Source organism: Cupressus sempervirens, chromosome 2 (assembly GCF_028749045.1).
Source record: "Cupressus sempervirens isolate cs-2001-9-10 chromosome 2, ASM2874904v1, whole genome shotgun sequence".
NCBI lineage: Eukaryota > Viridiplantae > Streptophyta > Pinopsida > Cupressales > Cupressaceae > Cupressus > Cupressus sempervirens.
Window position 1 is genome coordinate 234664365 of NC_143119.1, and position 11891 is coordinate 234676255.

The 11891-nt window shown below is 35.1% G+C and overlaps 1 protein-coding gene across 1 annotated transcript in view; it reads right to left on the reverse strand.

Annotated features, from left to right (window-relative positions):
* The window catches only part of LOC149571907 (putative LRR receptor-like serine/threonine-protein kinase At1g53430), a 30538-nt gene extending 19491 nt beyond the window's left edge, over nucleotides 1-11047 (reverse strand). Inside the window, exons 1-2 of the mRNA XM_089810165.1 lie at nucleotides 11013-11047; nucleotides 10561-10607 (exon numbers count right to left, since the gene is read on the reverse strand). Of these exons, the coding sequence (XP_089666291.1) occupies nucleotides 10561-10607; nucleotides 11013-11035 (70 nt within the window). The 5' untranslated portion in view covers nucleotides 11036-11047. The remainder of the gene's footprint in view (nucleotides 1-10560; nucleotides 10608-11012) is intronic.
* Nucleotides 11048-11891: the final 844 nt, after the last annotated feature.

Below are 11891 nucleotides of genomic sequence, written 5' to 3' on the forward strand. Positions count from 1 at the left end.
CTTGGACCTCTATACTCTCCATAGGATCCATTAGTGACCTGAAATGTGGACAATTTAAACACTATCAGTTATGAAATATCAACTATCACCTATCGAGATACAACATGATTATTTGCTAGCCTCATTGCATTAAGAAGTCAATTATTTATTCAAATACAACAAGGAGTACCAACTACCAAGGATCATAAGCCCATAAAGAACAAATTACAATGTGTCATTATACTCCATGTAATCTATCTATACCAATGAAAGCATAATATTGATTCCATTTGTCTATATGTATACACACATGTATGTATATATGTATGTGCACACACATGTATGTATGCATGTATGTACGTACACACACACACATGTATGTATGCATGTACGTACGTACACACACATGTATGTATGTGTGTATGTACACACACACACATGAATGTATGTATGTATAATGCATGTATGTACGTACACACACACACACATGTATGCATGCATGTAGGTAGACACACACATGTATGTATGCATGCATGTACATACACACACAAGTATGTATGTGTGTACGTACATACACACACATGTATGTATGTACACATACACATGTACAAACTATAACTTGAATTTGGGCTTTTATGAATGTGTTTTAATAAATCGTCGGGTCCGCTGAAATTGAGGCTTGTCTTTTAGAAGATGAAAAGTAACATAGTTGGCAATAGGAATAGAGTTTCTTTCTGCATTGATCTATACATAGTTTGAAATCATGGCTTTTATCTATACATAGTTTATGACCTCATAAGTATGTTGAATGATTTTGCATGGATCAATACATACTTGATATATCCATAGTTTAGTTGTTCATTTCATTGGCATGATTCACTTTGATTAATGGTATTGCATTGATCTCTCACATCACTATACTGGAACTCATTGGACTATTTTGCTAAACAGATTTGAACCATGATAAACTATGTATAGGTCAACTATGTATAGATAAAAGCATGATTGCCATGTTTTGCTATTATGATTGGCACTATAATATATACAGGTAATCACATGATCACATACTGGAATTCATTATTGAGCACATATTGAGCACATATTGATTATGTATAGATAAAAGCCATGATTTCCATTGATCTATACATAGTTTATGATTTGGCTCTATTTAATGGTATTGCATTCATCTCTCACAATAGTACACTAGAACTCATTACTGGCAAGAAACTGTTACAAAGTTTAGTTGTTCATTTCACTGGTATTGATCTCTCACAACACTATACTGAAAGTCATTAGTGAGCATATATTGACTATTTTGTCAAACAGATTCTAAACAAACTGTTACAGCATATATTGGACTGTTTTGCTAAACAGATTTGAACCATGATAAACTACGTATAGGTCAACTATGTATAGATAAAAGCCATGATTGCCATGTTTTGCTTGATTGGCACTATGATATATACAGGTAATCACATGAGCACACACTAGAATTCATTATTAAGCACATATTGAGCACATATTGATTATGTATAGATAAAAGCCATGATTGACATTGATCTATACATAGTTGATTCATACATGGTTTATGACTTGACTCTATTTAATGGTATTGCATTCATCTCTCACAGCAGTATACTAGAACTCATTACTGGCAAGAAACAGTTAGAAAGTTTAGTTATTCATTTCACTGGTATTGATCTCTCACAGCACTATACTGGAATTTATTAGTGAGCACAAGTTTATGACTTGGCTCTATTTAATGGTATTTCATTCATCTCTCACAACAACATACTAGAACTCATTACTGGCAAGAAATTGTTACAAAGTTTGGTTGTTCATTTCACTGGTATTGATCTCTCACAGCACTATAGTGGAATTTATTAGTGAGCACATATTGACTATTTTGCTAAACAGATTTAAAACAAACACCCAGAAATTGTTACAAAGTTTAATTTTTCATTTCACTGGTATTGATCTCTCACAGCACTATACTCGAATTTATTAGTGAGCACATATTGACTATTTTAAAAACATATTTGAAACAAACAGTTACCACATATATTGACTATTTTAAAAACAGATTTGAAACAAACAGTTACGTTTGAATGAACCAAAAAAACTTAAAAAAATCCAGTATGCAAAGGTGGGTGTGAGAGGAGAACCGTTTACCGCCGCTGCTGTTCAAAGTGGAGAAGAGAAATCGCAGAAAATGTCACAGCCACATGCCATGGCCACAGGAAACCACGGCCACAGAAAACCCACAAACCAGAAACCCTCGCAAACCACGGCCACAGAAAACCCACAAGCCCAACAAACATAGCAAACCAAAAACCCTCGCCTTCGCACAACAGAGCACGAAAACAATACAACCGTCGTCTTCCAAAAAACCCAATTTGTTCTTCCAAAAACCTAAGGCGGATTCGGCGGACCCGATGATTTATTCAAACGCATTCATAAAAACCCAAAACCTGGTTTTCATTTCAACTTCCACCTATTTCTTGGAAGAAATTTCTTCCAATTTTCGAGCGAAATTGGCAGACGAAACCCAAAACCGGGTTATGCGTTTGATGAACCAAACGCCACCATTTTCTTCCATAACCCGATTTTGGCGCTGAAAACCCTATTCCGCGCCCGGTATTCCCGTAACCAAACGGGGCCCTACGGAACAAAGTTTTCTACTACATGATAGTTATCTGCTTGCAAGTTTTTGGCACTACTATTTTAACAACTATAATTATGAGACTCACCAAATGCGAGATTTTATTTATGTACTTTTCTAATGTGGCTTTTTAAAGCATTTTATTTATGTAATGCCTTGTTGGTTTTTATAATCCTATCACTTTGTGATGTTTTTTTGGGCGTTATATCAAGGGGGGCTGATATACTTGTAACATATTATTAAAAGGTTATTTTAGATTACCAATGGTTGACTTTGTTGATCCATCAATCATGACTCTAGTGAACCACCACACTTCTTATATCCTTTTATCCCTCTATAATAGAGTGTCTAAGAGGCTAATGAGAGAGTTGAAACCTTTGCATTGGCTAGGGGGCCCCACAATAATAATGTTATTTGTCAGATGGTTTTGAGAATTGCATGATGCGCTTGAATGAATGTGCATTGCTGATAGTGATAGTATTTATTTTGAGTATAAATTGATCCTTGACACCTCTACTATTCTAAGGGAAAGATATAACGAAGAGAAATAGTGAGGCATGGATGAGTTAGGAGGAGGAAGAATGGAGAGAGGGGGCCTACTATTCACTAAGGGACTTTCTTTTCAAGTACTAGCAAGAACATGAGCTTTTATTCACCAGGGTTTTCTCTTTATAGATTTACTGTCACCACTTCTGATGCAAGAGTATCCGACAATGTAAGGGCAATCATGTCACCCAAAAATATGTTTAGTGATAGTTCTTGTTTCATGTGTTGTATTTCTGGATACCCATTTGGGCAAAATAGAGATCCCGAATCTCAGATTTCTAATGCTACTTTTCTAGGTTGGTGTTTTTGTGCATGGCAAAGACAAAAAATGAGTTATTTTGTTATAGAGCCTTAAGTATGAAGAGTTAGATGGTGTAAGTTAGAGGGAAGCTTAGAATAAAATTTCAGTTGCTCCATAATTATGATACTTCGAAGTTTCTCAAAGACCTCCTAGAAACACTTAGGAGCCTAGTTTGAGGCACTAAATAGCCTCATATGAGCCTCAAAAATGGGGGACGATCACTCACAAGGCTATAAAGCCCCCAAAGATCTTTTTGAAAATGTAAATTATTGGTCAATCGGAGTCCTAGATTAAAAGTTATGCTTCCCAAAACTTGGATCACCTTTTTTGGAACCTTCTATTTTTGCACCAGCTTCTAATTTGACTTCTAGAAGCTCTATTTTGGTGTTGACTGCCAAATGTCAAAAAGTAAAATGTATTCCTAAACCTAAGCCTGTGAAAAACCACTTAAAGCCCATTCTTGAAGTGTAAAGACAATTTTTGGTGGAGTTTGGGAGAAAGTACCATGTGTTGGAATATTAATTGTAGTTAACGTTTGTCCCTAGAGCCAAATGACCACCTACCTCCATGACAACTTGCAAAATGATCAAAATAATTTATTGCTTGGTAGGTGAGTTTTCAAATTTGCAAATGAGGGGGAAAACATTTTTGGTAGAAGACAAAAAGGGATGATCACATTCATTCGACTATACATAGAGAGATCAGAAAGAAGTTGCAGAGTAGAGAGAAGTTGTAGAAAAAGTGATCAGCAAATCCAATTTGTTGCAGGGACAGAGGAAGTTTATTTCATGACTGCAATTGCATGTGCTTCTTTGTGTCATTTCGTAAGTTCGTAGTTTGTTGTTTGATTCAACCTGTTGAAGGAGTGATTGCTCCAGGCATTGTATTATGCAGCCATTAGAGCTGTAAGTTTGAAGTTTTTTAGGTTTAGGGTTGTGTAAGCAATTTTTAGGGTTGTTTGTGATTGAAATTTATTATTTCTCACATGGTATCAGAGCTTTGAGGCCCCACATCCATAGTGAGTTAGGGAAAAAAAAAATTCTAGGATATTTATCATGGTAGGAGATGCAGGAAAGATATGGTAGTAGCCACCATCCTTTAATGGTCAAAATTATGATACATAGGCAAAGAAGATGAAAACCATTATGGTTGCTAATGATTTGTGGGAGTTTGTAGTTAATGGGTTCAATCATGTGATAGACCCAGCTCAGTATGCTGCTCTCACAAATGCACAAAAGACTCATTTGAAAGTTTCAAGGAGGAAAGATGCAAAGGCATTAAGTTTGATAGAGGCATCAATGACAGAGACAATTTTTCCAAAGATTGCAGCAACAAATATGCAAAGGAAGCTTGGGATATCCTTGAGACGAACTTCAAGGGGACTAATAAAGTCTATACAGTAAAGCTACAAAATATAAGGAGGGAGTTTGAGAACTTTCAGATGAAGGGAAATGAATCAGTTGCAGACTTCAGTTCAAATACCTCCAATGTGATTAACCAACTGAAGTCAAATGGAGAAGACTATCAATAGCAAAGGATAGTGGAAAAGATATTGAGGAGTTTACCTCATAAATATGACAATTTGGTCATGACCATAGAAGAGGCAAAAGACCTCACTATTTTGATAATGGATGAGTTGATGGGTACTCTTTAAATCCATGAGCATATGATCAATAGATCTGCATCTTCTTCTTCCCAAGAGCAAGCATTCAAAGCTCAATCAAATCCAAGAGGAAGGGGGAGAGGAAGAAATGGCTCAGGCAGAAACTCCAGAGGAATGTTGCAGCAGAAAGCTGAGGAAGAGCAGATGGAGCAAGTAGCTCACAAAATACCTCAAGAGGAGGTAAGGAAAACTACAACTCAAATAAGAGTAATGTAGAATTCTACTACTATCATAAATATGGGCATTATGCAAGTGAATGCTGGAAGAAGAAAAATGATTAGTCAGGACAAGAAAATGTGGCTGATGTTAACATGGGAAGTGGAAACAATGCCACTCCCTTCATTATGTGTAATGTTGGTGAAGAAGGAAGCCCTGAGGTTTGGTACCTCAACAGTGGATGTAGCAACCACATGAGTGGTAATGAAATTTTTTTTTCATTCATTGACAAGAGTTTCAAATCTGAGATTAAAATGGGTAACAATGGAACCCTACTAGCAGTTGGCAAAGGATCTATTATGGTCCGCACCAAGAAAGGTGAGAAGAAGGAAATACGAAATGTGTATTTTACCTATCGTATGAAGCAAAATTTGATGAGAATTGGTCAGCTCATTCAAAATGGATACAAAGTGCTGATGGAGAATGACACGTGTGTAATTCATGAAAAGGATGGGAGCAAGAACTTACTTGCAGCAGTTCAAATGACAAAGAATAGAATGTTTCCCTTGAGGATAGAGACATGTTTTTCATCTCAAGTTGGTGCTTCCCACACAATCAGCTCTAAAGAGTGTGATTGAAGACCCCTCATGGCTATGGCACCTCAGGTATGGTCATCTAGGCTATGCTAGTTTAAATTTGTTGTCAAATAAAAGAATGGTAGAAGGTTTGCTACGTATAGAAAATTCATGTGATAAGTGTGAGGCTTGTATTTTGGGTAAGCAACATAGGCTTCCCTTTAATTCTATAAATTCTAGGAGGGCTAGATATCCATTAGAGTTAGTGCATACTAACCTAGTCAGTCCAATGCAACTTACTTCCATTGGGGGGAGTACTTATTTCATGACATTTATTAATGATTTTAGTCGTAGGACATGGGTGTATTTCTTAAAGAATAAATCTGAAGCATTTGATAAATTTGTAGAATTCAAAGCCTAGGCTGTAAAAGAATGTGGACATTATATTAAGGTCCTAAGATTAGATAGAGGAGGGGAGTATACCTCCAATTCTTTTGTTAATTTTTGTAGGAAACATGGCATAAAGAAAGAGCTCACAGCTAGTTATACACCACAGCAGAATGGAGTGGCTGAAAGAAAAAATAGGACCATTGTTGAAATGGCAAGGAGCATGATGAAAGAGAAAGGTCTCCCAACTAAATTTTGGGGAGAGGTTGTGGCAACAACAGTTTACCTAATTAATAGGTGTCCTACAAAGGCAGTTTGTGATAGAATTCCAATGGAAGCATGGTCATGAAGAAGATGGACAGTTGAACACCTAAGGGTGTTTGGATGTGTTGCATATGCACATGTGCCTAAAGAGCAAAGGAAGAAATTGGATGAAAAAGGTGTGAAGTGCATCTTCACAGGGTACAGCTTAGAATCAAAGACATACAAATTGTATGACCCATTGAACAACAAGATGACTCTTTCAAGAGATGTGGAATTTCTTGAAAATCAATCATGGTATGGAAAAACTGATGAGTCACCAAGAACTTCAAATAAAGTGCCAATTATGAGTGAAGAGGATTTTGATGAACAAGAAGAAGGAGCAAATAGAAGAAAATGAAAGCAGCATCAGTCATTACCGAGCTCCTCTAGACATGACCAAGTGCCAATGCCAAGTAGCAGCAGTGAAGATTATGATCCCACACTCTCCTCCCTATTACCAAGAAAGACCAAGAGTCTTAGGGAGATATACCAAGATGAGAGGTATGAAGATTATGATGAGAGTGTTAATTTTGCATTATTTTCTCATAGTGATCCAATATATTTTGAAGAAGTTGTTAAGGAGAAGAAATGGTGTAAAGTCATGGATGAGGAGATAGATTCTATAGAAAGGAATGAGACATGGGAGCTAACTAATTTGCCTCCCAAGAAGCAAGTGATTAGGGTGAAATGGGTCTACAAGACCAAATGCAATGCTAAAGGCAAGATTGATAGGCATAAGGCAAGGCTGGTAGTCAAGGGCTACAAATAGCAGTATGGCAGAGATTATGATGAGACCTATGCTCCAGTTGCAAGAATATAAACTGTGTGTGTTGTCATAGCAATTGTAGCTCAACAAAAATGGAAGGTATACCAAATGGATGTGAAGTTCGTCTTCTTGAATGGTGTATTGAAAGAAGAAGTATATGTGGAGCAACCAACTGGTTATGAAGTTACAGGTGAAGAGAAAAAAGTATATATATTTAAGAGAGCTCTTTATGGGCTAAAGCAAGCTCCAAGGGCATGGTATAGTAGGATTAACTCATAGTTGATGAGCAATGGCTTTAGCAAAAGCAATGGTGAGCCTACTTTCTACATCAAGGCAAAAAATGGTAATGTGTTGATTTTTGTCTTGTATGTAAATGATTTGATTTCTTCTGGTAATGACAAGGCTCTAATAGGTGAATTCAAAGAGGCCATGAAAAATGAATTTGAGATGACAGACCTAGGTCTCTTGAAATACTTTCTAGGCATAGAAGTAAAACAAATGCATGATGGCATCTTCATCTCTCAAGAAAAGTATGCAGGGCAGATCTTGGAGAGATTTAAAATGAAAAATAGTAAGCTAGCCCCCACACCAACAACAATAGGTCTGAAGTTGAGCAAGGAAGACTCTAGCAAGAGAGTGGATCCAACACTATACAAGAGTATGGTTGGAAGTTTAATGTATTTGACTACAACTCAGCCAGACCTAATGCATGCAGTAAGTTTCATTTCCATATTTATAGAAACACCAAAAGATTCCCATTGGCAAGCGGGAAAGAGGATCCTAAGGTATGTGAAAGGTACCAAGGGATTTGAAATTTTGTATACTGTAGCAAATGAATTTAAGTTGGTAGGTTATACAGATAGTGATTGGGCTGGAAGCATAGATGATAGGAAGAGTACTTCCGGACATGTATTCCATATGGGATCGAGTGCAATTTCATGGGCATCCAAGAAGCAACCTATTGTTGCTCAATCTATAGTAGAGGTTGAATATATAGCAGCAAATGGAGTAGCATGCCAAGCTATTTGGTTAAGAAGGATCTTGATATACTTGAATGAAAGGCAAGAGGATAGAACCACAATTTATTGTGACAACATCTCGTCAATTGCATGTTCCAAGAATCCAATCTTCCATGGTAGAAGCAAACATATAGAGATCATATATCACTTCATCAGAGAATTGTTGGAGAATGGAGATATCAAAATGGAATTTTATAAGTCCGAGCAGCAGCTAGCAGACATTTTCACAAAGCCATTAGGCATTGGAAGTTTTGTACACCTAAGAGAGTGTCTTGGTGTAGTTGATATGGATAAGATGTGATCGTTGTTTGTTTGGCTCGGGATAAAGGGGGAGTGTTGGAATATTAATTGTAGTTAATGTTTGTCCCTGGAGCCAAATTCCCACCTACCTCCATGACAACTTGTAGAACGATCAAAAGAATTTATTGCTTGGTAGGTGAGTTTTCAAATTTGCAAATGAGGGAGAAAACATTTTTGGTAGAAGACAAAAAGGGATGATCACATTCATTCGACCATACATAGAGAGATCAAAAAGAAGTTGCAGAGCAGAGAGAAGTTGCAGAGAAAGTGATCAGCAGATCAAGTTTGTTGCAGGGACAGAGGAAGTTTATTTCGTGACTGCAGTTGCACGTGCTTCTTTGTGTCATTCTGTAAGTTTGTAGTTTTTTGTTTGATTCAACCTGTTGAAGCAGTGATTGCTCCAGGCATTGTAGTATGCAGCCATTAGAGCTATAAGTTTGAAGTTTTCCAGTTTGAAGTTTTTTAGGTTTAGGGTTGTGAATGATTTTTGTTTTAATATTTCTCAAACCATGACAAGGGGTTTTCTCTCTAGAATTTTATAATATTGTAGCCAATAGGGCTTGTAGTTGGGTCTATATTTGCTATAACACATGTTGTAGCTTCTCATATTAGATAATAAATAATTTATTTTTTGATGTGTTCATTTTTTCTCAAGTTGTGCCTCATCAACTTCGTTGGGGTCTTAAATAAATCCCTTATAATAAGAGGGAATCCTTCACACTAGAACAACTTAATTTCAAATTAGAAGGCACATTAGATCTACTATCCTTGTAATAATCTTTTTGGCTCTTGTGCCTGTATTTGATTCCATTAATAATTCCATCATAGTTGTTTGTTTGGCCTCCAAGTTTTGTTGTAACAAGGGGCCATAATCTTTATTTCTATTGAATTTGTTGGAGTGGTGGTCAAATAAGGTAATTGCACTTCTTTACAGGCATTTCCTTCAATGTGTCATTGGATAGTTGGCATATTCCAAGAACAAATGATAGGACAAGTCCTATGTGTTAGTAACAAGCTTGAGACTTATCTCTATATGATCCCATACTAAGTCTTGTTGTTTCTTGTTATGATCCACCCAATCCTATCACCCAGTCAAGCATCCTTTGAAAGCACTCTTTCTTAAGGACAACATTAGGTATGAGTGAACCTACAAGGCTTTACCAATAGCCATCTCCTTTCTCCAATTGCTTGCAAGAATTAGTTTAATCAAAAGGAGTCTACCCGAATAATTCTTGTTGTTGGTCGGTAATTGATCGATTGCCTCTACTTGATAACTAGGGAATTAAGTTGACCAAGGAAAATCATTGAAACCAATATGCCAACTTAGGGAGCACTATTGTTCAACCCCTCTCCAATTATATTAGGTTATTTAACAAACACAAAATATACTTGTATTCAAATTTATCTATCTTGTTCCATTAACATCGACATAAAATAATGTTTTTGGAGCCCCTCCTTGAAAATATGATTCCCTCCCACCCTCCCTTATTGTTCTAAAGGTAGTGGTTGACAAGTAATGCTTTATTCATGTAGATATGGATAGAGCCATTCATCAATTGAGAAGGGTTGACTCAGACCTACCAACTTATTTGGATAAAGTTAGCTAAGAGAGTAAGTATAGAGTAGAACTAGAGCAGGACTAGAAAGTCACTCATGAATTAGCCCTACTATTCTACAAGACATGCATAAGTAGGAATACTACTTATGGGTGGGGGGTTATAATGTTTTTGAACACTACCATAATTAGGTGAAGCAAACGGTGCACTTGCATAGGAATCATTGTTACCATAAGCCCTCACCCATGCAACTATATCTTATTTGGGACCATTAGTTCATTTTCCATAACTATATATACAAATAGATAATAAAAATGAAATATTAACACTAGTATCTAAGAACTCACACTGTGGAGATGTGCAACTGAATCCTCTTTGAAGATAAGATTGATCTCTGGAGTCAATTCATTTTCAACACAAACATGAACATTTTAGTAATTACTAACAAATATTGAATCCTATGTTTACACAAAAGTCAATTATATTCATATTATCGTAGAATAAAATAAATTTATGCATTAACTAATTTAAAAAAAAAAAGATTAGAAGTGAACCTGGCATTAGACACATTGTTGTCAAATGAGTTATATATCCAATTTCTATGAAATGTAATGATTACAATAGTTAAGCATAAAACATATAGAAGATTCAATTCACATTAAATGAAAAAAGAAAAACATATAGAAGTCTAAGAAAGGAGGTCTAAATAGTACTTTTTATTTTCATCTATTCTTCTAAACATAAACATACTACATATTGGATTCCTTACTTTAATTTGTAAATTATTTGATATGCTTACATTTCATTTGTGTAATTTGCCATCTCTCCCGAGAAGTTATTGTATGATAGATCCCTACAAAAAAAAATTCAAGAGAGTCTCGATGTATGAAACTAATGTAGATTTCAACATTTTGAAAAAATATTTTATTTTCTAATAATTTCTTTCTAATTTTAAAAAGTATTTGCAAAGATTTAGAAACATAATAGGTGATGGTGACAAAATTATATGAATTCTACTAGTATGTAAATATTTTAACAGTTTCACTTCTTTTAAATTATAAGTAACATATTGTCATCATATTTATAAATAATAAAACATATCATTAGTTATTGAGGTTAATCTATTGATTCCAATTTTAACTAGTTACATTCTACTAATTAAAACAATGAAAATACACAAAACTAGCAAATAACTACAATTATATACATCAATTTCATAGCTTGCAACCTACTACAAACTTTCACATGGAGTAAACAATATTTCACAAAATAAATGAATGTATTTGAGATGAATAAAATGTATAATGAGGTTTGCTTATACATGTAAGTGTGAAAAGGGGAAAAATAATGAGGTAAGGTAGGTATAATTATCTTCTAGCACAAATTACTAGATACATGTGAATAAAATAATGTTAAACCTTACCTAACATCTAGAAAGAAGATATAATACCTAAATTAAATTTAAGTATGTGAATAATTGACATAACACCAGCAAAATTTTAATAAGATACAAATGTTCAACTTGATTCATAAAATAAAACTAAAAAGAAGGAAATGAATGTTTATCTAAGTATAAAATATAATATATTAATAAATTAATAATAATAATAGTACATCTAACATCATCATTTAATTAATTCAAAAATATTTTAAATTGAGGATCTTAAAATATGAATGC